The sequence below is a fragment of the Tachypleus tridentatus genome, chromosome 13 (assembly GCF_004210375.1).
Source record: "Tachypleus tridentatus isolate NWPU-2018 chromosome 13, ASM421037v1, whole genome shotgun sequence".
In the NCBI taxonomy this organism is placed as follows: domain Eukaryota; kingdom Metazoa; phylum Arthropoda; class Merostomata; order Xiphosura; family Limulidae; genus Tachypleus; species Tachypleus tridentatus.
Genome location: NC_134837.1, coordinates 30,186,132 through 30,211,563, shown reverse-complemented (window position 1 = coordinate 30,211,563; position 25,432 = coordinate 30,186,132). Strand labels below are relative to the sequence as shown.

The window sequence follows — 25,432 nt, the reverse complement described above, 5'->3', positions numbered from 1 at the left end:
GTTGAATTTGATGTTAATGGAAGTCACAATTTAAAGAACTTAAAGATCTTAAAAGTTTATACACAGATGGAGGACCTGCTGTATAGAGAAATATTCTATGGGTAATTTGCCCCAGTGCCCCATTTGGAACGTTTACGTTAAATTTACTAGGTAAAAACTGAAACTACTGCAAAAAAAAAAAGTAGTATTAACGTGCATGTAATTTACTTTCATTTCAAATTAATTTGTCTATGTTCAACTAAATGTCATTATTAACATGCAAGAAACAAAACTCGATTATTTGTTTGACCGAGAACTAATATAACACAGACTTTGCTTCTTTGATTATTTACGAGCAAAATCACTGTAGGCCATCTGCTGTGTCCACTACGGGTAATCTAATCCCGTATTATAGGATTGTAAGTTCGTAGGCTTACTGCTATCCCATCGGAGGACAAAAAAATTACGTAGTGTTCAATCAGTTCATCTACTAACAGTACAAAGTTTAAATGCTGTAGTAGAGAACTTTATAATTTAATATCCACTTTTATCTGCTTCGACAGAATCACATCTACAACAAATTATTATTTTTTATTTTGTTGCTTATTATACTTTCTTTCTGACAAGTCTCCGATTTATTACGTTACTATGTTAACATATTACTATTTTACATATAACTAGAAAGTTTAATTAAGTATTTAATTAAATGTTAATATGTATTAGATTTATGTTATTTGCCAACAAGATTGATACACACAATTTTATTTTAACACAACTATATTTTAATATACAAACATAAAAACAATACAATTTAAAATAGCGGTTGTTACTAATAGTTATTATAAATGATAGTTTATATGTAACAGTTTTACAAAATTACAGACAACACGGGTCTTATATACGGTCTAGAACTAAATACTTTATTGATGATACATGTCCACGACAAGCAAATTAATTCCGAGGTGATATTGCTGCACCTCGCTTAGTTAGCTAGCTTGCTTCTTGACTGGCCTCACACCGATTACAATTTGACTCCTTCTAGCGAAAATATTTGACCTACTCATAGAAATCCTAACGTCTGAAATAATTCACTGAAGTTGAACGAATTGTAATGTTTAAAATCTATAACGTTCCTGGTCAAATTCTGTAGTTTTCCTATTAATACATGTTAATCACAATTATAGCTTCCTAGGCCTATAATGTACTGACTGTAGTTGTCCAAATATAATCTACTTCCATTTCTGGGTTGGCTGTTTTTTATAAAAATAACGCGATACTGTAAAACAGGGGTAGGCAACTTATTTTTCATAGTGGCCACAACTGTGGCTAATGTAAACAACAATGGCTACACCATTAAAAAGATTTGTTTTTGTTTGTTTTGGAATTTCGCACAAAGCTACTCGAGGGCTATCTGTGCTAGCCGTCCCTAATTTAGCAGTGTAAGACTAGAGGGAAGGCAGCTAGTCATCACCACCCACCGCCAACTCTTGGGCTACTGTTTTACCAAGTAAAAGTGAGATTGACCGTAACATTATAACTCCCCCACGGCTGGGAGGGCGAGCATGTTTGGCGCGTCTCGGGCGCGAACCCGCGACTCTCAGATTACGAAGCGCACGCCTTAACGCGCTAGGCCATGCCAGGCCCATTGAAAAAGAAAAAAAGAAAAATGTTAGTTGAATGAAAATAATTGCATTCCAACTAACCTGCCCCCCAGTGGCTCAGTGGTATGTCTGTGAACTTACAACGCTAAAGACCGGGTTTTGATACCCGTGGTGGGCAGAGCACAGATAGCCCATTGTGTAGCTTTGTACTTAATTCAAAACAACAACAACCGACTAACCTTCAATATGAAAAGTGATGGGGGTTTTCATCAACATGTTTCGTGAAATTTGGCTTAATATCTATGCTCAATGAGCTTTTTGCTCTGCCTCTAAATTTATGTCAGTGAGCCAAGATCTGTATCTAGGCTCCAGAAAATATAGGGTAGAAAATGTTGATTCACACATCCACGTTGATCCAAACATAGAAAATAATTTTGAAATTGCTATCTTTAAATTTGGAAGACTCTCATTTATCAGAATAGTGAGTCACATCTATCTGATAGAACATTTTTATTTACATTTAATGTGTTCTATACTTTAAAGTGTAAGCATCTCGTCTTCAAATCCACACTTATCCAAAGACAAAAAAGATGTAATTTCCTTACTGAAATTTCCTAAGTCAAATTGAAATGGATCATGCAAAAATTCAAATATCAATTTCAAAGTTTTAAATTCGGAGAAACATGATTCAAATTTTTGAGATAAATTTTTGATCCAGTTATATAGAGATCATCTTTTGCATCAGAGAAATCATAGTCCTTATTATTTTCTAGAAAACTATTCAACTTTGCAAAATGTATCAAATCATTCTTTTGTAATTATTCCGCAAGAAGATTTAGCTTCAATTGAAATTCATGAATAGACTGTGATTGCTCTCTTATTATTTTACCTCTTCCCTGAAGTTTCGTATTCAAATTATTCAAGTGAGTCATCATGTTGCACAGAAAGCGCAAATCACGCTGCCATGAAAAAGTTTCAATTTCAGGGAAATTTTCAATCTTACTTTTTTTTAAACAAGATACTCTTTTATTTGAGGAAATAAGGAAGTAAATCGTTTTAAGGCTTTTCCTCTATTTTACCATTTTTCATTTGCAAAATCAGTAAGATCATCAAAAGTACAGTCACCGATTTTCTTCAGACTCAACAAACTGTCAATGGATGAGAGAGCTTTCACTTCTAATATAATTCACAATTTTTACAATAATGTCCACTAAGTCTTTCAGTTCATCACTTTTAGACATCTGAGCACATAAATTTCCCTGATGCAAAATGCAGTGGAAAGATGGCAGCATGAACTTCACATTATTTTCAATTAAATGCTGCTTTAAAAGAGAAACAAATCCTAATTTCGCCCCAGTCATGGCGGAAGCACCATCTGTTGTGACAGAAACCAGTTTTTTTAAAATCCAATTTTTTTTGACATTTCAAGAAATTTTCCAAAGATGTTTTTTTCCACATGTTCAATCTCATAATCCACAAAGCCTTGAAGATGGGAAGTTACATATCGAACCCAAAATATCAACTGTGCAGTGTCACTAACATCTGTTGACTAATCTAGTGTTAAAGAAAAATACAAAGTATTTTAGTTGTTCAAGCAACTGATTTTCTATGTCTTTCGCCAACTTTAGCATTCTGCGGACGGTTGTTCTTCGACTTAATTGCAAATTATTTACCTTTTGAAGAATATAATCTTTTACTTTTGACTCATAATTGTCCAACAGAGTTGAAACGACCACAATCAATATTTTTTTTACTAGTTCAGCATCAGAAAATTATTTCTTTTTTTGAGCTAGAAGCCAAGCTACCTTATAGCTATCTAATGTAACTAGTTCTATGCATGATAAAAATATGTTTAGGCCTCCCTTTTGTTGTGCTTTTAAGACTGCTAATTTCATTCACACGATTTTTGCTATCAACTGGAAATTTTACATCAATTTCGTTGTGAAAATTGTTAAAGTGTTGCTTAAGGTTGTATACTTTGTTATTCATAATAACACACAAAAGACACACTATCTTATTATTTGCTTCAATCACTGCAAATTTCATCTCCCAACTTTCATTAAATTATCGTTTCACGTTTTTCCACCCACGCGCCCTTCTCTTTTCAGCAGGGCCTGGCATGGCCAAGCGCGTAAGGCGTGTGAATGGTAATCCGAGGGTCGCGGGTTCGCGCCCGCGTCGCGCTAAACATGCTCGCCCTCCCAGCCGTGGGGGCGTATAATGTGACAATCAATCCCACTTTTCGTTGGTAAAAGAGTAGCCCAAGAGTTGGCGGTGGGTGGTGATGACTAGCTGCCTTCCCTCTAGTCTTACACTGTAAAATTAGGGACGGCTAGCACAGATAGCCTTCGAGTAGCTTTGTGCGAAATTTTAAAACAAACAAAACTCTTTTCAGCAGTGATGCCAGAATCAATTAAATTGTCTTTATTTTCTGAGTGTTCACCATAATCTGAATTCTTTCGTTTTCGAATTATCCACTTACCCATATGATGGGATTAAAAACAAAATATATTTAAACAGTTGAAAATTGCACCATAAAAATATGTTTGCAAGCGCTCGCAAAACAACGTATACTCGATAACAAACATCTAAACCAGACCGACGTTACAAAATGGGCAGAGTCTGTGGCAGTGATGAAGCGCGTGACATTAGCGATGACGTAAGGCAGTGCATTTGCTGATTGCCAAATTTGCGATAAGAAAATATATGATGGAAAAAGTTATACAGTTATAGCGTTGTAGGTAAGAGTTTGTATATATATTTTATTTTTTAATCCTCCAATTAGTGAAAACTAAACTTGTATTGTGATATATTTACCCTGTCATTGCCAAGATATCGGTTGTATAAATATAATTTCTACTCTTGCATTAAATATAATAATATACGTTGAATTATTTATTTTTCAATAACAATAATGAGAGCCTACAATTAGACAAAATTTTATTTTTATTCCCGCTTTCGTTGTGTCACATGGTAAAAGTTCCCTAACCACTTTTGAAATAAATACCCGCCAGCTGTCAGGGTATTCTGACCATGGTCCAAGGTCTGGCTCACTTAACTTATGCCGCCCTCATCCGGTTCTTCCTTCTTTCGTGATACTCTCACATACTTCACTTCACTTCTACACCTTAATAAAGTTAAGATAAATTAAAGAAAAAAAACATGTAAGTTTCAACAATTTTTCACGTAAGTGGACGAAGAGGAACCACAACGTTCCTGACCACCCCAGATGGAGAGAGAATTCTTCAGATTTCTCTAAACTAAACCCTTTCCACGTCCGTTTGCGTTTGAACTAAATAAATTGGAGCTGTAAGAACTGAGCTAGTATGGCATGATTCTTGAGCGCAGGAAAGACACAGCAAGCGGCAGGATATAATATATATGTTACATATTTGTTTTATTCTGGAATGTTTTAAGTTTGTAAAATGTAAATCATATTACGTTGGAGTATATTATATATAAAAGTACAACCTTATGACATACTGTTTGGGCCGCAATAAATTGCAATAGTGTTATAAGATCATTCATCTGTGATCTTCCCAGTGGCACAGCAGCATATATCTAGGCTTATAACGCTATAAACTACGTTTCAATACCCATGGTGGGCAGTGCACGGATAGCCCATTGTGTAGCTTTGCACGTAACTTCAAACAGTCATCTGCAAATATTGTTTTAATTTGAAATTTGATACAAATTATTATAATTGGCATTAAGTTACGAACACGTTTTGGAAGTGGTGAAATGTGTGAGTAAAAAAACATGAATGGCTGAATTTTTAAATAATATATTAACTTATTAACGTATATTCGTTTCTAAGTATATTTTCTTCTTTATTCGTTTTTCTTAGTGTATATAATTTTTTTTCCATTTAGGCAGAACATCAGCGATAAAAATGTCATGAATATTAAGTTTTTAGAAAATATTTGTAATTCATTGCAGTTGTGTGTGTGAGAGTGAACTACGCTAAACAGATTTATAACAGCAAAACTTGTTGTAGCTTTTTCACAAAATATTATGAGCTGAGTTACACCTAAATATCATCTGCTATGAACCAGTGATGTTTTATAGCAGGTTCTTTTTACTACTAATTTTCAATAATTTACCTTTAAGTCACCAATTCTTTATTTACTTTGTAAGAGATTGATAAAAACACATTAAGCACTTTGGTCTGTCAGACTAGTCATTACAACAAACAAATGGTAACTTAAATGTTGTATTAATGTTTAATGTATAACTTACTGTATGTATGTGTGTAATTTAAGTTTTATTGTATTTTATAGATATTTATATACTTAGTGTGGTTATGGTTATTGAATTTAGCTACAAGTGGTTTGTTTAGCAAGTTGATTTTCTTGAATGTGTTACAGTTTTTGAAACTTGACATCTGCTCATTAGCATTTTGTTTCTTGACCAGATTTGCTGTAAAGTACTACTGTGCTTTGTACCAGGAAATACATAAATTGATTAAGGAGTTTACTATGGAATTTGATCCTAAAGGTACGTTCAATGTTTTAATTTACATCTTGTAATTGTTCAACCACAAAAGTAAATGCTTTCTGTCTTAGTTCAATATGAGTTCAAATTTGATTTTTCCACTTGTGTAAGTGCAATAATAGATGTTCAGAGAATGACTTGATGTGTGACATGCAAAAATCAAAAATATATAGAGATGTTTTTTCTTCTAATTTATTTATAAGGTAGCTACTTCATATCACAGCATTCTAGTAACTACAGCAGTTACAGCACAGGACATGAGCTTTGAAAAACAAAGTTAATAAATCACTGGTAGTGGAAGCATAGATTGATTTATTTTCTTAAAAGGATAGGTCTAATTTATTTTAGTAACACCCACAGTGCTCAACTTACTATTTCAACCTCAGTTATCCAAGGAAAGTACTGTGTGTGTATTAGCAGCTCAAAGATTGAGGCAGTGATATATGTGGGCCATGCAACTTTGAGACCTGATAATGTGGTATCTAAAATACTGATTAGGTAGGCCTAACAATCTAACACTAGCAGATCTAGAACTTACCTTGGGAGAGGGTAAAAAATGTTTTCACCATTGCTCTCTGAAGCATATTTTAACAGTTCATTAAACTTTTCTCGTTTTATAAACCAAATACGATAACAAGAACCAAATAACAAAAATTACATAGTAATGTCATTATAATGCATCAAATATGAAACTATTTTTCTTCCACTTTATTTTATAAACTATTATGAGCAACATAAGAAAAGCAGTACAAATATAACTGATATCAGAAGTGAACTAAGTTCAGGAATAAACAGATCATGAGTGGTTGTAGGCAGAGCCTAGAAGTTAGTGGAATGTGATACTTGGTTAACCATCATGTCAATTAATTACATGCATTCAACTAACTGATTACACTCACATGATATGTGAATAGTAGGAATAAATGAAAATAGTAATAATTTAATGCACTAATTTCAATTAGTTCTTTATTTTTATGGATTATGACAGTAATCTATTAATCAGTTAATAATGAGAAATCGCAGAGGCAATGTTTCAAGTCTTTAGATAATTTGAATAATTAAAAACATTAATAATTGAAATCACTAATTTTTATTAATTGATTGTTTTTCTGGCATTAATTAATTTAATGGTGGTTTTATAAGATATAGTATACCAGCCTCTAACCATTTCTTGATTAATCTCTTGCATCTTCTACCAGGTTGACTAGCAGCATTTTTCTGGTATATTTATCAAATACTTTATCATAGTGTATGTGGATGTTCTTGTTAATACATAAAAACATGAGTGCAACTATGTGCTTCTGACCAGTTGGATTCTTTCTCAATGTTTGAGCAGCTTGAGTGTTTACAGTTATTAACATGATACACAGGGAATGTAGTGAGAGTGTATGAAAGAGTGTTGTCTAAAACTGTCAACTTATAGGTTAAAGTTTCCATCTGATGTGGCTGTTCCATATACCATTCACCATCTGCATTCATACTTAAAACTGTCAAGACATGGTATTTCTCCATTTTTTTCTATAAAATAATAGGGTATCATTTCCATTTTGTGGAAACATTTTGTCAAGATGCCTCGGAAAAAGATACAAGCCCTTCACAGCTTGCTTGGTAAACAGATTGAATCTGCTCTGAGACTCGCCAAGCCATTCATCCAAAAAGTGAAAGAAGATTGTTTTTCATCATTATCTCCTGAATTGTCTCTTTCAACATTTATTTTTCAGTTTCCCTTTCACATGTTGAGGGGCTTGGCATTAATCTTGGTGTAGAACATATAATGGTAACTTTTTATTTGCTTGTGTTTCAAAAAATGGCTTGAATTCTGTGAAGGATTTCTTTTTACTGTAATTTGACAGGCAGTGTTTTAAGAAATACAGCTTCTTTCATATTTAAGTATCATTCTTTACAGAAGGTTTTAGTTGTCACATTTTTCTGCACAGGAGTTATAAATCAAATACAGGTGTATATGACAAATATTAAAAACCTGCTTTTACAGGGAAGTTAAATTGTATGAAATCTACTTTATATTACAGAATTGTTTGCATACTGTTGTATTTCTCTTGTGTTTTTCATTCTTTAGCTGGGGATCAGTTTCATCCTTCTGGTTGTTTTTTGTCCTTTGGCTGGGATAAGTTTCATCCATCTGGTTATTTTTTATTCTTTGGCTAGGGATCAGTATCATTCTTCTGGTTATTTTTCTATTTTCAGTGTGTATTTTATAGTATCAACAGACTGTGATATTTTTATATAACTAATAATATCATTGGTGTTTATTTTCACAAGTTCCATCAACTTGTCCAGTTATTTGCATAATAATTGTTTATTAGAATTCTTTTTATGAACAGTAAGAGATAATATTCCACCTAATGCAAAAAAAGAACAAATTGTTCTCAAATGTCTCGGGTCAAGTGAATTATCATGAATCTGTATTATGTAGCTGTTCTCAATGAAACAGGTCTGGTCTTATAACTTCTCCTATATCATGCAATATTTTATTATCACAGTTGTTGGAAACAATGTGCCACTAAAAAAACATTCAATCAAATGTGAAAGTTTTCTATACTTTAGAATTTAAGGTTAACATTATTACAGCATCCATACAAAAGTAGTTTCACCATCTCAATCCACCTATTTAAAATGCATATATAAGAGACCAGTGAAAGTACACAATAATACTATTTTCCAGGAAACAGTATATCACACAAGGAGGGAAAGAGTCATAATGTATACAGTACTCACAGTAATAGCACTTATGTAAAAAAATATGTAAAATATGGTATAAAAAGTTAATTTTTAACACAAGGGAACATCTGTTAGTTTACCTTTATTCTGGGAAAACTGCCATTTTAACACCAAAGTTTATTGAACAAATAGCGTATATCAAAAATTATAATTAAAACTTGGTAAAATAAAGTATTTAAATTGAAAACCACAGTGGATGGCTGGAAGTGTAATGTCATAATTGTTTTGCAGTTTAACTAGCTATTTGAAATTGTACATGGCTAAAAGGTGCTACCATCAAGAACTTGTCATTACATAGATTTATATTTTAAATTTTTTGAAGAACTGTTTCAACAACTGCTGTTTCATCAAAGCCACATTTCCTTCCCTTATCAATAATCTTCACAGTTTTCTAAATGTAAAGACAACATTCACTTTTCTGAACTATTACTTTAATTTCATGTCTTAGGGGGGAAAATGAACTTGTATGTATGTGGTGATTAGTTATGTGATAACTATAGAATCAATTAAAATGATTAGTGAAAATGAATCTTATTGTTTTGGTAGCAGTCAAGTTACTTTAAATGGTAATTTTCATCTTTTTTTTTACTTGTATGTGTGTGACATAAGTATAAAAATTGTGTTTATGATGAAATGTTTAAAATAAGTTAAACACTAACTCTTTCCTTTTTTTTAATTTTTTCTCCTCTGAATACACTTATTGTGCATATGCAGTGCCATGGAAAGCATGTTTTTTCTTGAGCTGTAGCACTACATAGCATAAAGATTTTTTTTAAATATCTATATGAGCATATTTTAATCATATTTGTATTCATACAAATAAAGTTACACATGAAAACGTTTTATAGTATTGAAAAAAGTTTTGTATAATTTGATGTTGTATATAGTATTAGTGTATTTTTGGAATAATGCAATATATTTTGTGTGTGTATGATATATACAAGAGTATATCAGACTATTATATTAGCTCCTTGTATTCTCTGATGCTCAGTTGTATGCACTATTACAGCTGTGCAGATTTATGTTTATTTTTATTTATCTAATGTTGGTTCTCTCTACACACAGTTGAACTTATTAGGTGAAGACCAAGCATAGTTAATATTATGAACAGTAATGCTTTTATTACCCCATTGTACCTACAATGTGTGTAGAAAACATGAAATATTTTACAAGATTCTAGAAAATTTGTAATAAATATACAATGTGTGTTCCTTAGGAAAATATAAAACCCAATACATTAATATAATTCTCTTTGTTTGAATGTCTCACCTAACTTATAAAATTAGTGTTTTCTTTCATCCTTGTATAGTTTTCATACTTTGAGCTCTGGAGCAGAGCAAAACCTCTTATCAACATCCCTCAGTGTGGATTCCTGTATGTAGTGAGGGGAACTCTCAGAGACTGTTCTGTTCTTTCAGTTTACCTCCTTTGAGATATAAACATCCTCCCACATATTTGTTGCACATGGCAACCTGTGAAGGGAAAGAGAGGATCCTGTTGGTTGAAGGTGTCCAACCCTAACACACCACTTTGGCCTTGAATTCCTGTAGACAGGCAACCTTGGGATGCCCCCCCCAGGTCATTCAGCTGGTTCACTTGGACTAGGCTCAACCAAGTACCAGTGTTGGATTTTCTCAGTGTGTGTTGTGGACATTGTGTCTGATGCTGGTGTTTGGATATAGCTCTCCTGAAACCCTGGGGTTGCTGCAACGTCCTTGTTTGGCATTGTAGTGCTTCCTCTTGTAGGGCTCCATGGTGGGTGGGGACAATGACACTGATATATTTTTTCTTTTTATGGATCCCCCAAATAAAAATAAAATGGTGAAGAAACAGACCATAGGTAAATGACCACATCTTGAAAATTCTGACTAGCAATCTTCAACCTCTTCAACACCTATACCTCACTTTCTGATACTACATTCTCTTTGAGATAAATCTTTAGGGCAAATGTCTCCCTTTTTTTTATTCAGAAGGGACTAGAGAGGCTTATGGCTCAAAAAGTTTCATTCTGGTGACATATTGATGGAAACATCCACTCCTAAACACAGTGAACTCCTCTTGCATTTGATAGTCATTGGGAATATACCCATTGAGGTTACACCCCATGCTACTTTATATTAATGACAAGGAGTTATTGTTAAGAGGGATTTGAAGAACATCCCCAAGTCAGAGACCCTCACTGATTTCTCCACCCAAGGAGTTTCTGCAGTAAGGCGTATCTCCACTCACAAAGATGGAATTACGATGCTGACCAGTGTCCTAATTTTTTCATTTACATCACCACATCCACATGCCACCATGAAAACAGGTTATCTAAATTGCAAGGTATGACCATATATTCCAAACCCTCTCATATGTTTCCAATGTCAGCAGTTTGGTCACTCAAAGACATCATGTCACAGTTCCTTGACGTGTGCTCATTGCAGTGGCAAGGACCACAGTGTCTATGAGTGTGATATAGACCCTCGTTGTGTTAATTTTACTGGCTATCATCCATCTTACTTTCATTCATGCCCTAGATGGGTGGAAGAAAAAGAGTTACAGCATTTGAAAATGGTTTGCAAGATTTCTTACCCAGAAGCTTGAAAGTTACTGTCCACTACTCCATCTTGGATGTATGCTGCTGCACTTCATTTTACTGCTACAGTTGGAATGCAGACAGATCTATCCATGCCTGCAAAATAATTGTTCACAAACCATGTGAAAAGTCATTTGCCCTCCATGGTTAAAACAATTGATGAATCAACACCCATTTCTGCCCCTATCATTCTTTCCAACAGATCCCCAGATCCACTTCCTTTGGTTCCAGGTTTAGACGTTTCCTCAGGTCCATCTTTCTCTCCAGCCCTGAGATGCAGAACAATCATTCATTGATTGCAGGATCCATGGAGGTCAGTTGACCTCCTTTGAATAAAGAAAATAAAGAAAAAAGATGTGGTCAAAAACAGAAGGGCTGTCCACTCAGAGTGTCTATACATAAGTAAAAATGGCTACTTTCATTCAGTGGAACTGACGAGGTTTACATTTTAATCTGGATAATATCAAAGCACTGATTGATTCTCAACATCTCGTGTGTCTCTCCTTACAGGAAACATTTCTGAAACCTGCTGATACAGTTACCTTTTAGCAGTTTTCTTTGTACAGAAATGACAGGTTGAGTGATGGACAAGTGCATGGAGGGGTAGCACTACTAGTTGATCAGCATGTGCCCACCCTGTCTTTGACACTTGACACACACTTGGAGGCTGTAGTCATCCATATTTCTTTGGGTCATGCCATCTCCATTTGTTCTCTCTTCTTGTCTGCTGGAGAGACCTTGATGCACTTGTTGAACATTTGCCTTCTCCCTTTTCAATCCTGGGGAAGTTTAATGGGGAGGTGCAGATATTGATGGCAGGAATCGCTCTATAAAGTGTATACTCACAGATCACAACCTTTCTCTCTGCAATACTGGTTCTTATACTTATTTTCATGCACCTAGTCAGTCTTTTATTGCTATTGATCTCTCAGTCTGCTCCTCTTCACTATTCTCCTACTTTTCTGGGAGGGCTGACAACAACTCATTGGGCAGTAATCATTTTTCTATAATTCTGAGAGAGACTGGCCAGGGTAGATGCCACCCAACCTGCTTGCTCAAGTAGATGCTGGACCAAACCAACTTGCTCTCTTCCACTACTCTCATGGAACTTGATCCTACTGTCATTTGTAAGCCATCAATAGATGACTGCATGGCAGCAGTGACTGTCTTTATTATCCAGACAGCTGCTCAATGTATTCCTAGAACCTCAACACGCTTTCTGCAATATCCTTATCTGAGGTGGAATCCTGTTTGCCACATAGCACAGAAGTATTAAAGACAGGCCTGGGATACCTTTTGTAGGTGTTGCACACTTTTGAACCTTGTTGCTTTTCAGCGGGCCTGTTCACATGTTCTGCAGGTAAGACTTCAAAGCCAGAAGGAATCTTTGATTAAATTCTCAACCAGCATCTCTTCTACCACCAGTTCCAAAGTCATATTGAACAAGATTCAGAAGGTCAGTGGGCAGTAAAATTCTGTCCTACTTTCGATCTTGTTCTCTGATGGCCAGGAAGTTGCTTATGCCCAGAGCATTGCTGACACTTTCAGTGAAAACTTTTGCCAGGTATCTAGCACTTCAGCTTCATCCTCCACCTTCTTATCCATCAAGACTCAGACAGAGCAATCACTTCTTTCCTTCTGGGCTGATTGTCTCTATGACTATAATCACTCCTTTACACTAGTGGAACTCAAGCTGGCAATACATCAGTCGGACCTGATGATATACACTACAAAGCCCTGCACTATCTCTCTCTTGCTTCTCCTGCTATTCTTCTGGTTGTTTTTAACTGAAAATGGCAGGAGAATGTTTTTCCTGATGCGTGGCACCAGGCTATTGTCCTACCTTTCTCTAAGCCTGGGAAGGATCCCAAGATTCCTTTGAACTACCATTCCATTGCTTTGATGAGCTGTATCTGCTAGACCTTAGAGAAAATGGTTAATGCTCTTCTTGTTTGGTTCCTCAAATCAAACAACCTCTTCTCGCCCACCCAGTGTGGGTTCCAATGGTAGCACATCACCATGGATCACCTGATTCAACTTGAAACATCGATCGGAGAAGCCTTTCTCAAGTGTCAACATCTTGTGTCAGTATTCTTTTACCTTGAGAAGGCTTATGTTATTACATGGAGGTATGGCATTTTGCAAGACCTTCACTTATATGGGTTGCATGGCCATTTGCCCATTTTTATTATAATTTTTTTTAATGGACAGGTGATTCCATGTTCATGTGGGTTCAACATTTTCCTGTTTTTTCTTATAGGAACTTGGAGCCCTTCAAGGCTGTGTCTTCAGTGTCACACTTTTTAGTATAAAGATTAATGCCATCACTGGATAACTCCCTCTTACTGTTGCAAATAGCCTCTATGTCAACAACTTCCACATCTCATGTCTTTCATTAAACATGAGGTTTATTGAGCAACAGTTAGAGACTGCTTTAAATCATTTACTAAAGTGGACCACAGCAAGTGGTTTTAACTTTTCTCTTTCTAAAACTGCTTGCATGCACTTTTGCTGCCAATGGGGTATTCACCTTGATCCTGAACTCCATGTCAGTGAAATTGTGCTTCCCATGGTTCCTAGGGCTTATCTTTGACCATAAGTTCACCTTTATACCACACATCAAGCAGGTATGAGTCAAGTGCACAAGGGCACTGAACATCCTCTGTGTCCTGTCTTCCACCTGTTGGGGAGTGGATCAATGTTCTATGTTAAAGATATATTGTGCTCTCATTCAATCAAAACTAGACTACAGGTCTCTAGTCTATGGCTGTGCCAGGACCTCAGCTTTGAAGATGTTGGACCCCTTCATCTTCAGAGGCTTCAGTTCTGCATGGGGGCTTTCTGAACATCCCCAGTCCAGAGTTTGTACACAATCTCATGAACTTTCTATACATCTACACCATTTGCAACTGTCTTTACTGTATGCTTCAAATCTTTGATCCTTACCATAGCATCCCACCTGAGGTTGTGTTTTTCCTTCCTCAGTGAGCCATGCTTTTACAGAACAGTCAATTTGCTGTTGTTGCTTTTACCCTTTGTATCCAGCCACAGTATGCTGAATTGGGTCTGTCCTTGAATGAAATTGCTGTATCCACTGGTCAGCCCATCCCACCATGGCATATTAACATCCCCAAGTGTGACCTTACTTTGAGTTATCTGAGAAAACCAGATACTTCCAATTGGAAGTACCTTCTTTTATTTTCTGAACATTTTTCAAACCATCCTTCCATCCCCATTTATACGGATGGTCAAAATTAGATGGCTCTGTGTGCTTTGTCATGGGTTGTTGTGGTTTGTTGGTAATGCACAGAATTTTCTCTACGATTTCTGTGTTCACTGCCAAACTCTACACCATTTTTCTTTCCCTGAATGACATAAAAGCTAAGTAGTACTCAAATTGAAATACTTATACTGAATCACTTCACATTAGTTTCATTCTGTTCTTGCCGATATTCAAAACCAACTGGCCCATTTCTCTTTAACATCTATTTATATCCAGTTTTTCTGGATACCAAGCCATCTTGTTATTCATGGGAACAAGCTCACTGACACCTGCAGCTTAGTCTGTCTGCTCTGACACTATCACTTCTGTGCCTGTTCCATATGTGGACTATGGTTCTGTATTAAAGGTTCAGCTCTGCGCCAGTTGACAGCTGACTTGGAGTGAGTGACATGAAAACAAGCTTTTCCAGATAAAACCCTCTATTGGACTTTAGCCATCTTGTTTCTGTAAGGATCAAAAAGAAGAAGTTGTCCTAACTAGACTGTGCATTGGTCACAGATTTTTAACTCATTGCTTTCTTTTTTCTGGGACTGATACACCAATATTTGGTCTGTGTGACACTCAGGTCACAATAGTCCACATTTTACTATCATGCCATTGTTAAGACTCAATGAAGCCAGTATTTTAGACATGTTTTGTTTACAGGTTTACCCCTGATTCTGGACAGTGTCACCATGGCCATGGTGACACTGTCCACCTTATAAATGTTTTCAGTTTTTTAAGGAGCATTGGCCTTTTAAATGCTATTTGAGGTTTTATTTCAAAAATTGGACTTTGTTTTGTTTTAACATGATTACTTTTAACAAATTCTAATAATTTTACTTTTAATGTTTTTACTGATTGTTTGACACACTCTACAAGTGATTTTTGGTGATTAAGACTTTTTTAAAATTTTAATTAAAGAGTTTTTGTTTCAGAACACCAACATAGGAGGTACAATCCTTTGAAGAATGAATGGATTCTTGTATCTCCTCATCGAATGAGGAGACCTTGGAAAGGTCAAGTAGAAAAACCATCAGAAAAAAATGTGCTAGCCAAAGATCTAAGTAATCCTTTGTGTCCTGGAGCTGTTAGAGAAAATGGAGAGGTCTTGTGTCTTTAATTGTATAATGCTAGTTTTAATTAACATTTCTTAATGGTTGTATAATTGTACTATAATATTTTGCATACGTTATGATCCATCATGTAACTTGCATTATTGATTTTCTTTTCTGATGGGATATGTTATTATATATAATCACTAGGTTTCAAGAATTTTTTGTGAGGTGTTCAAAGTCATCGAGTTTTTGAAGAACTTTGTATCATCAGGCTGTTAATAGTGCATTACAATGCAGTTGATAAACATATATCAAAAATTAATGTAAACATCCAACTACTCACAATAAAAGAAAGTTTTCAAAATGAAATGCATGTTTTATGAACAAATACATTTACAAGTACTGTGAAAAAAGTGAAATAGTTACATGTTAAATAGTGGTTATTATCATTAACTATAGAATAACTTTAACTTGTCATTATGGATTAAGTCCCTCCTTTAATAAGTCAGAAATATATTTTTTTAATAAATAGTTCATACATTATCTAAGACATTTGCAAACATGAGCATTGCAACCAAACAGAGAAGGACTTAATTGTTACATTTAGTTTCAGTAAAATCTTAAAGTGCTGCCCCATGTCTCATGTGACAGGTTGTCACTTGAGTAGAAGTTTTAGTATTTAATGTAAAAAAAAATTAAAATGTGACATTTTCTTGTTTAGCAACAAATTTGCTGTCAGCTTTCTCCTGATTTGAAATGTGGTTTTTAGTTTTCTAATGAAATACTCTTTTTAGCCTATCAGTTAGGTTTTGTTTGATTGAAAAGTTTTCTATAAATTTTTTCAGGTTTGAAAATTCTTTCCATAATTATTTTAAGCAGTGCTTTTGTTAGATTTTTTCCTATTGGTCGACTTTAATTTTAGACTTATTTGTTGGGATTTGTATTAAGTTTATTAGTGAGGTAGAAGGATTTCTTGAGGTGATTTAATTTGCTACACCAAATGATCAGGAGACAAAATCAATGGTTAATGATTTGGGGAAATGAATCAATAAGTGATATTAGACATATTTGGAATATTTTTAAAAATACATCAGTGTTAGTTGAAGATAGGTGTGCTCTTAGAAAGAGAGGAATAACAGGAAAGATTGAATGCAATAGCACTTAAAATCATGAGGAAGAAAATCAAGGATAAGTGTTAAATTTAAGTTGACACACAGGATAGAAAAGCTACAAAAATTTAGAAAATCTGGATATTTTTGCTGAAATAAAATTATAAAAGCAAAACTAAGCTATTTGTATGTCAAAGAACTGGTTAAAAATGTTAAAATAAAATATCCTGATGTTAAAATTGGAATTAGGACAGCAGTGACAAGGTTTTTGTTGGAAACTGCAAGATTGCTGAGGATTTAAGTGTTTTCTTATTTGGTTCTGTTTTTTTTAAGATAACGTTATCACTGTTTCTGACTTTAGGATGACAATGTTTATTATACGAGGATAAATTAAGATATCAGAAATTGTTTTCTCTTGGAGAAAGAAGATATGGGTGGTATCTGATTGAGGTGGTTAAGATTGTTGAGAGAATTTATAGTGTTAATGGATAATGTTTTTTTTAATATATGATAGTGAGGATGGTAAAACTAGGGGATGCAAGTATAAGTTTTTGCAAGAAATATATATTCAACTTGCTGATAGAGTTGTTGGTCCCTGAAATATGTTGCCTTTGGATGTAGTGGATATAGTTGATTTAAGAGTTTAAGGGAACACTTGATAAATATTTGAGTGACAAAGGGTGCATCTGAGTTTTTTTAATGGTTTAAGTTAATTTAGAATATATGACAGTATAAATTAATGAAAAGGTCCATTATTCTTCTATAGTGTTATGATTTATTAATCTAATAATGATAAATAAAAAGATTTGAGATTAAAGATGAAAACAATATTTTATCCTGGGTTTTACAGAATGTTACACTTCAGATTCACAGGTCTTTGTTATTTTTGGTAGGTTGACAGACAGTAGGCAGTTGCCTTGAGAACCAGAGAGCTGCTAATGTTATTTCTGTTTTCAAGAGTTGTCTTGAAAATTGTAATAATGTCAGTGAATCTTACTTTTATCCACACACACACACACAGTCAAACTATTGAACAAGTCTCGTCAGTGGACTTTTATAAAGGCTTAGCTATGAACCACATATTTGGAACTTCTGACAAAAGATTAAACAAAATCTCTCTAATCTCTCTAATAATTTCTTGTTTCAGGTTTTACTCATCAGATACATTTACAGATTTTTTTAGTGAAGGTTTCTCCGAGCTCACTGATTGGTTTTATAATACCTCTCCTCTTTAAGTCTCAACACTTCTGTTAGAAATAATTATTGCAGTGCATAAGTTTCTTCATAACATTTAGGATAGTATTTGTAATCATAATTTTGTGTTCACTGTAGGAAAGTGCTGAAGATGTAATGAATATTTTCTGAAATATTCATTGAATATGTTGTTATTTGTCACTACTGTGGTTATATTGTTCTTCATTAGTTGTACTTCCTTCTCTAGTGAGAATATTTTTTAGTTTTTTAAAATGAGATTAACAAAATCATTTAGTGAAGCATTTCATTGTAGAATAAACCAAGGTGGATTCACTAAATGGAAATCTTACCTTAATAAACTGTTGATTTTATCTAAGGATGCTACTTGTTATGTGAATGATGAAAAGGGTGTGTATTTGGTGTATTTAAATTTTCAAAATGTTTTTTGAAGGTTAGATGAGATAATCATGTTAATGGGAGTTTGTGCATTGAAACATTTAGTCAACAAAGATTTCCCTCAAAAATTATACATTACTTTTTTTTAAAAAAAAAAAGGGGAGAACAAGGAAATTTGAAATTCAAATAGGTGATAAGCCTTGGCAAATAGTTTGTTGTTTATCAGAATTTGTAATGCATACTAGAGGGATTTTAGACATTTTAACAATAAAGTTAGAAAAAACAAACTTTACTCTTCATGTGGTAATAAAAAATTTATTTCTTCTGATGTTTTGCCACTGTAGTTTCATCAGGACTAGTAGTTCTTGTAGTACTTGTTCTGATAAAGCCATAATGGCAAAACCTTTAAACTAAAAATAAGAATGATCAACTTTTCACAGAACATTACAGTTGTTAATACACCATGGCTCCTTGGTGAAAAGAATATTTATTAAGCTTTATCATATTATGTTTTGAACCCTCCATTTTGTTTAAAGCAAAGTGGAAACTTGTTGTGTTTGGTATTAATTTAGCATATAAATAATTTAAATGATTCACATGTGCAATACAACTTTATAATACAATACATCTTTATTGGTATTACAATGGCTGATCTCTACCTCTAAAGCATTTTGAACATTACAAACTCAGTTTACAAAGGTTAGTATCCATATATATTAAATTATGCAGTCTAATAAAACAGCTAAAGATTTCTGTTAGAAGCCATTGTTTTTATTGATGCATGTATACAAACAATATATTACTTATTTTAACATTTGGTTAAACCAAAGCTCTGTTTTACTTGGTATTAAGTGAGATGTATTTTTACCCACCACATAAATTAATAGCTACTAAATAACCTGTTTGTGCCATGAAGATTTTGGTGATTTTACAGATCTCCATCTATGTATATACATAATTTTGTTTCAATAATAGTCTGGATATTTTACAAGCATGTTAATTTGTTCACTGTAAAGACTTGCCTGAAATTCACATTTCCATAAGATTTGGAGTTTGTGTTCCAAAGATTTTGTACATTCTACTATACTGAGTTGTTGATTGGATTGTAAGATGGCTGAGTAAGAGAAACCAAAAAGTTGTTATTAATGGAGTCCAGTCAAATGAATCTTTTTGTGCCTTAGCTCTCAAGGGTCAATACATAGGTCTTTATTTTCTTTATGTTAATGATTTCATAGGGGATGTATAACTAGTAAATTCTGAAATGTCTCAACCTTAGTTTGCCATCTAGGCAATGGGTAAGTCTTATAAACAGCACACCAGTCTTTTATAGTCTTACATTTTTGCATCAATGCAGCAACATGTGCTGATCATGTGACCACCCTCTATCAGTCCCATTGCGCCCTCTATACGAGCACAGGTAGCTTTCTCCACCTATTACAGCACAGTTCTCACATCCTTGATTGACACTACATTGTTAAGACATGTTTTTCAATTGTTCTTCAAATGAATTTTGCCATGTTTTTGTGTGATTTCTTTCTGCTTTTCACTCTTAGTTGGAATTACTTTTTCATTTACTAGTACCTTTACTTGTGTTTTTCATCACAAGTCCTTGTGGACTTATGACTTTGAATTTTCAAGTGGTGGAAGAGGTTCTCACCAAAGTGGATGAAACTCGTTTCTTTAGTCCCCCAGTGCAGCAAGTTGTCAATGTTGACTGAGGAGATTCAGGCATTAATCCATAAGAGTTGAATACTGAATGCTTTTGCTTGTTCTCCCTTCCCTCAGGACGGTGCTTCTGAGAAAGTGTTTGTGAAAAGGATGATAAATTTTCATGTAGTTTTCCTGCCCTTATTTTTTTGGCCATTCATATAACACTGACAGTTATGAAAATTTGCTGACCATGCCTTTCTTGCATCTTATTGATCAAAATTTACATGTCTCACCTTTAGCCCTTAATCCTTCTACTTTTTCCTTGCTGGAAGAAGAGCCTTGTTCCAATTGTTTCCTCCCTCTCCCAACATTCTTGTTTATGCTCAATGTTTTGCTGCTCAAATACAGTTGGAAATTGGTATACTTTGTCACCTTTGGCTTTTGAACGAATTCTCTTTTGCTTACCAATATGCCTTGAATCCATGTTTGGACTCTCGGAATTTAGATCCTTTCCTTCCCTTTTGGTGCCTTAGTTTTTTTTTTATCAAATTCCAGTTTACTACAATTTGCATTACATTGACCAATCTTTTGTGTGTTTTTTTTTCTTTACAGTTGTTGTCTCAGGCCTTCCACTAGTTTTCTGATCAGTTCTTGACTGATATCCAGACCCTATGGGCTACTATGACCTGTTGTCAGTTTCAGCACTTGGATTTTGTGTTGTTGAGGTTTACTTGGTAGGGATACATTATTTGTGGACATGTGTGTCCCCTTTTTTGTCGTTATGGAAACTTATTCAGACCTCATTTCTATGCAAAACAGTCTTTGGGGATGTTCCTGGATATGGAACAAGCAATTCCTCTGACTCCACCTTCTCTTCCTACTTGAGATTTTCACACTATTTTGAGTATGTGGGCCTCCCTAGTAGCTCTCATTCTTTTGAGTTAAGCATACATACATTCCCTTAAGTGGATACTTATTGACTAATGGAACTACTCCTGTGATCCTTGGATCATCCTATTTCATTTTCCCCAGGGATCAAGACCAATCTTGTTTGTTGGCTTGACAGAGTTCTTACTACAGTGGAGGTTTCTCTTCCTCCATCTCATCCCAACTCACATTTGTTCACAGATGCTTCTTTAGTGGGTTAGGGATTTCCCTCAACTGTAAGGAGAATTTGGGTCAGTGGTTCATTGAGGAAACTACTTATCATATCATCCACTTGGAGGTGTTGACATTTTGTTGGTCTGTCACTTATTTACTCTCACTTTTACAAGAACAGGACCCTGTGTTTTCTCACACTCTACATCTTATACTGAGCTCACAGTCATATCATCAAAATCTTGGCAGGTCAATTACCAGGTGTTATGAATTTGGTTGCAGACTGCCTATCCTGTCCCAACCAAGTTCTTCCTACAGAGTGATCCCTTCATCTGGGATAATTCAGTGGGAATGTTCTCACCTTGGTGTGCCTCATATCAATGTGCTTGCAACCTGTTGGAATGCCAAACTTCTCCTGTTCTACACTCCTTAATCCTTGGATTAGTTGAGTGCAGTCAGGATTGCATGTTTGTTTCCAGTGTCATGCTGCTCTGTCCCACACTTTTCACTTCTACTGTTTTCATAGATCCTTCTCCTCCCCTGTTATTTCTATTCTTTTCCATTCCTTTTCTATTCATCCATTCTGTCCATTTTGGCATTTGGATTGGGATCTCAATGTTGTTCTTAATGCTCTTGCTAATTCTCATTTGAAACCTGTCACTACATGTTCTTTGTACTACCTTTCCCGTAAGACCTATTTCCTTCTCCTTCTCATTAGTTATTGTCATTGTTCTAATATTTATGCTAATAATGTTTCCCACACCCCTTACCATGTCTTGTGTTCTCCTTTATCCCAGTCATTCCTTTCTTCCTAAGACATCTGCTGCTCATGAAGGTTGTTTTGCCTTTTTTCCTCTTTCCTCCCTTTTGTTTCCCATTTTACTTCCATTCCAACTCCAGTCATCTTCTTAGTCCTGTACATTCTATTTATTGTTATTTCTCAAACTGAATCTTTTTTGAGTTCCCATTCTTGCCTTTTTATACATTGAAATCTCTCTGTTTCCTGAGATCTTTCTCCTGTTACCCTTACTGGCTGGGTTCAACATCTCATATGTCTAACTTATCCTTACCTGTTGATGGAAGATTCTGTTGAATGTATTATTTCACCAAATACACAATGTTACTTTGTCTTTAGCTGCTCATATTCACTATCTTTTGGAGAAGGTTGTACAAGTGGGAATGTGGACAACTCCCAATATATCTGTTGCACATTATTTGCACAATATTGCTATATGCTCCTTGGTCGGGTATTTTATTTCACCTATGGTGATTCACTACATATGTTTTTGCCTTTTAAATGGGGCAAGGTGACATTTTGGTATCACTTATTCTCCCTTTTTTGTTTCTACCTTTTCATTTCTGGTGATGGGTATTGGCTAATAGGGTATACTGAATCATTTTATACTAACATGTACTGTACTTGATTTCGGTGATCACTGTGGAGAAAAGGTGTTTCTGTAAGACCACAGGATATTTTTCCAGTGGTACATAGATATCTCTTGAGGATTATCACTGATGGACATCATGAATAATACAAATAGAGATTTTTGCCCAGTTGATCCATGATTCTCACAACCTGTGTTTTTCTGCTTTTCAAAATAGGGAACCGTAGACAGCCACTGCACTATCATTGATAGGTTGTTCCTCTGGACCCTAGAATGCATCTTCCCCCTTCTTTCTTCTAGTAAAACATGGGGTCCTCGCCACTTCCAGTTGCTAGAGTGGTGGAACATGGAGCTTTTCTCATGGGTGGGTTTTGTACAATAAAAAAATCTTATTGCCAAGTGTACTTACCCAATGAAAAGAGGGCTGTCTGCATTATGCTTCATATTATACATACAATATGGCATGAAGTCTCATATGCAAATACCTTTCTTTGGATATTTTTGCTCAAATGAACTGCAATTGACATAATCCAATTTATACCAAGGGGTTTTCCTCAAATGTTTTTGCCTCATATGGCTATCTTTTGCTTAATCCAAGGTGTTTTCTCTGGATTTTTTGCCATAATGTACTGCACTTGTTGATTTTACAATCTGATACAAGGCATGTTGTTTTTGTCCTTGGACCACACTTGGCATAATATGCCATATCCTAAGGTGCTTTACCTGAATGTTTTTGCCTGAGTGGACCACACCTAGTCAATTCAATTCATATATGGGCCTCTAGCCCTCACCACATATTCCCTTCATTTCCACACTGTGTCATATCTTTTTCACTGGGTGAAGAACACCTGTGTCCAGAAGTAGTGAATATACTTCATAGGTGTGTCTTGTATTTTAATTAATGTCATGGCTGCTTTTTATATGTATATATAGTGGTTACTCTTCACTTGATTATTTGTTTTTACACCTTTACCAACATATTCACCTGTCCAATCTGGGATTCTAGCAATGGGAGAGAAGAGGTAGTGCCATTTTAGAGGTTGATATTTTCTAACACTGAAAATGTATTTCTAATAGGTACTTACCTTCCCTCACCTATTTCCCACCCTTCCACCCCACTGATATTTCTGTGTTTTAGTGTTTTTATATGCTGATTCTCAAAACTAAGGATTATGCTATAATGGTAGAGGGAGCCACCTGCAATAGTATAGAGAGCTCAGTGGGATTGGTGGAGGGTGGTCATATGATCAGCACATGTTGCTGTAATGATGCACAAAATATAGGGGTATAAAAAAGCTGCTACACTGTTTATAAGATTTACTAATGCCTAGAGGGCAAATGAAGATATAGATAGCTATGGGTGAGGAGAGGTTAGTAACTGTCAAAATACATTTTTAGTGTTAGAAAATGTTAACACTTGCTGATAGCATGAAACTTAGCATATTTGTAGTTGTACTTAGGATGATGAGGTACTACAGTCTAACATAATGATCTGAATCAATTAGTAAGTTGGGTAGATCCTTGGTAAACTACCTGTAGTTATAGTAAGTGCAAAGTAATCCATTTGTGACAGAAAAAAACAGCAGTAGACAAGTCACTAAAGCCACCAACACAGTGCTCTGTTATTAGCAGTAAAGCTAATAGAGTTTTTATAAACATTTATTAGATGTAAAATGAGCTAATGGTTACTTTACACAGATCACTGGTTTGGTTTCACTTGGAGTATTATCTACATTTTAAATCAATGAAAGGATACTGGTTATTGGAAGTAGTTCAAAGAAATGTTACTATGATGAAGCATTGTCTTATGTAGAGAATTTAAAATCTCTTAACTTACACACAAAAAAAAGTAATATGTGATTTTTTTAAATTTATAAGATTATTTAGGGAATTGTTAAGATAATGGCTTTGGATGTCTCTATGCTGTATCCTGAAAAAGTAGGATGAGATGACACAAGTTTAAGATGTGGAAAAGCCAAGCTCAGCTTTAGTTAAGACAGGATTTATTTTTTCAGAGTGATTAGCTTATGAAGTGATTTGCCATCAACAGTACTGGAGGCCAACTCTTTAGGAAATTTAAGAGGGGAGTCAATAAATTTGAGAAAAATAAAGGGTAGGTTTGCAACTTTTATTTTTACATTTACATTTCTTGGGAGTGGGTTTTCAAGGACACCTTTAACAGACCAAATGGTTCATCTTAATGAAGAGAAACCCACTTGAAGTAAAAATGTATCTCAGAACAGATAGTATGGTGGATTTTAATACTTTTACTAATAAAGCAGGTTAATCTGAAGATGACCTAGGAATGTCAAAACTTTATTCTCTATTATAATAAATAAACAAATAATTATACTGCTTTTGGGTCAAAATTTTTCTCTTAGTTTTTCTATTGCACCTATCTTATACAGTTTGTATTATTCTAAGTAACCCTTGAACACATTTTAAGCAGTACACGTATTATTATTATTTCTGCATTTCCATTCCTATTTAGTGGATGTTTTTCATTGACTTGTTACTATCTAAGAGCTCAATAAGAACTTGAACACATTCTAGTTTACAAAAATTTTGAAAGACATTTTGAAGAAAAAAATATTTCTTGATTAACATATGACAAATATATTTTGTTGTTAAACTGAATCATTGGTTACTGTTTTGGTACTCTCTTTTTTTCTAAACTGTTTGTAGCAGACCACAAATTTGAAAAATGCCCTTGTGATAAGTTATATAGTGGAGCCAGAGCATGCTGGAATGTCTACTATAATTATTTTTTGGTGTGATTCAAATAAGTGCATGTACATGTGTTATATAGTAGTAAACTTGCATGTTTAAAATGCTATATCTCGAATTAATAAAATCTTTGAAATGATGAGTTAGAATAAAATTATACAC

General features: G+C 34.6%; 1 protein-coding gene across 8 annotated transcripts in view; it reads left to right on the top strand.

Moving 5' to 3' along the window:
* The first annotated feature begins 3,697 nt into the window (after positions 1–3,697).
* The window catches only part of Galt (Galactose-1-phosphate uridylyltransferase), a 39,715-nt gene continuing 17,980 nt past the window's right edge, over positions 3,698–25,432 (top strand). For 3 of the 8 annotated variants that reach the window (XR_013021860.1, XM_076483342.1, XM_076483341.1), the window contains exons 1-3: positions 5,516–5,651; positions 5,995–6,077; positions 15,592–15,761. Coding sequence is in view for 7 of the 8 variants with exons in the window: in XM_076483342.1 (XP_076339457.1) it covers positions 5,638–5,651; positions 5,995–6,077; positions 15,592–15,761 (267 nt within the window). In the remaining variant the exon portion in view is untranslated. Of the gene's footprint in view, positions 4,322–4,660; positions 4,890–4,918; positions 5,326–5,515; positions 5,780–5,994; positions 6,078–15,591; positions 15,762–25,432 lie in introns of those variants that run through there. The other 5 variants (XM_076483343.1, XM_076483347.1, XM_076483346.1 and 2 more) reach the window with 5 other exon arrangements.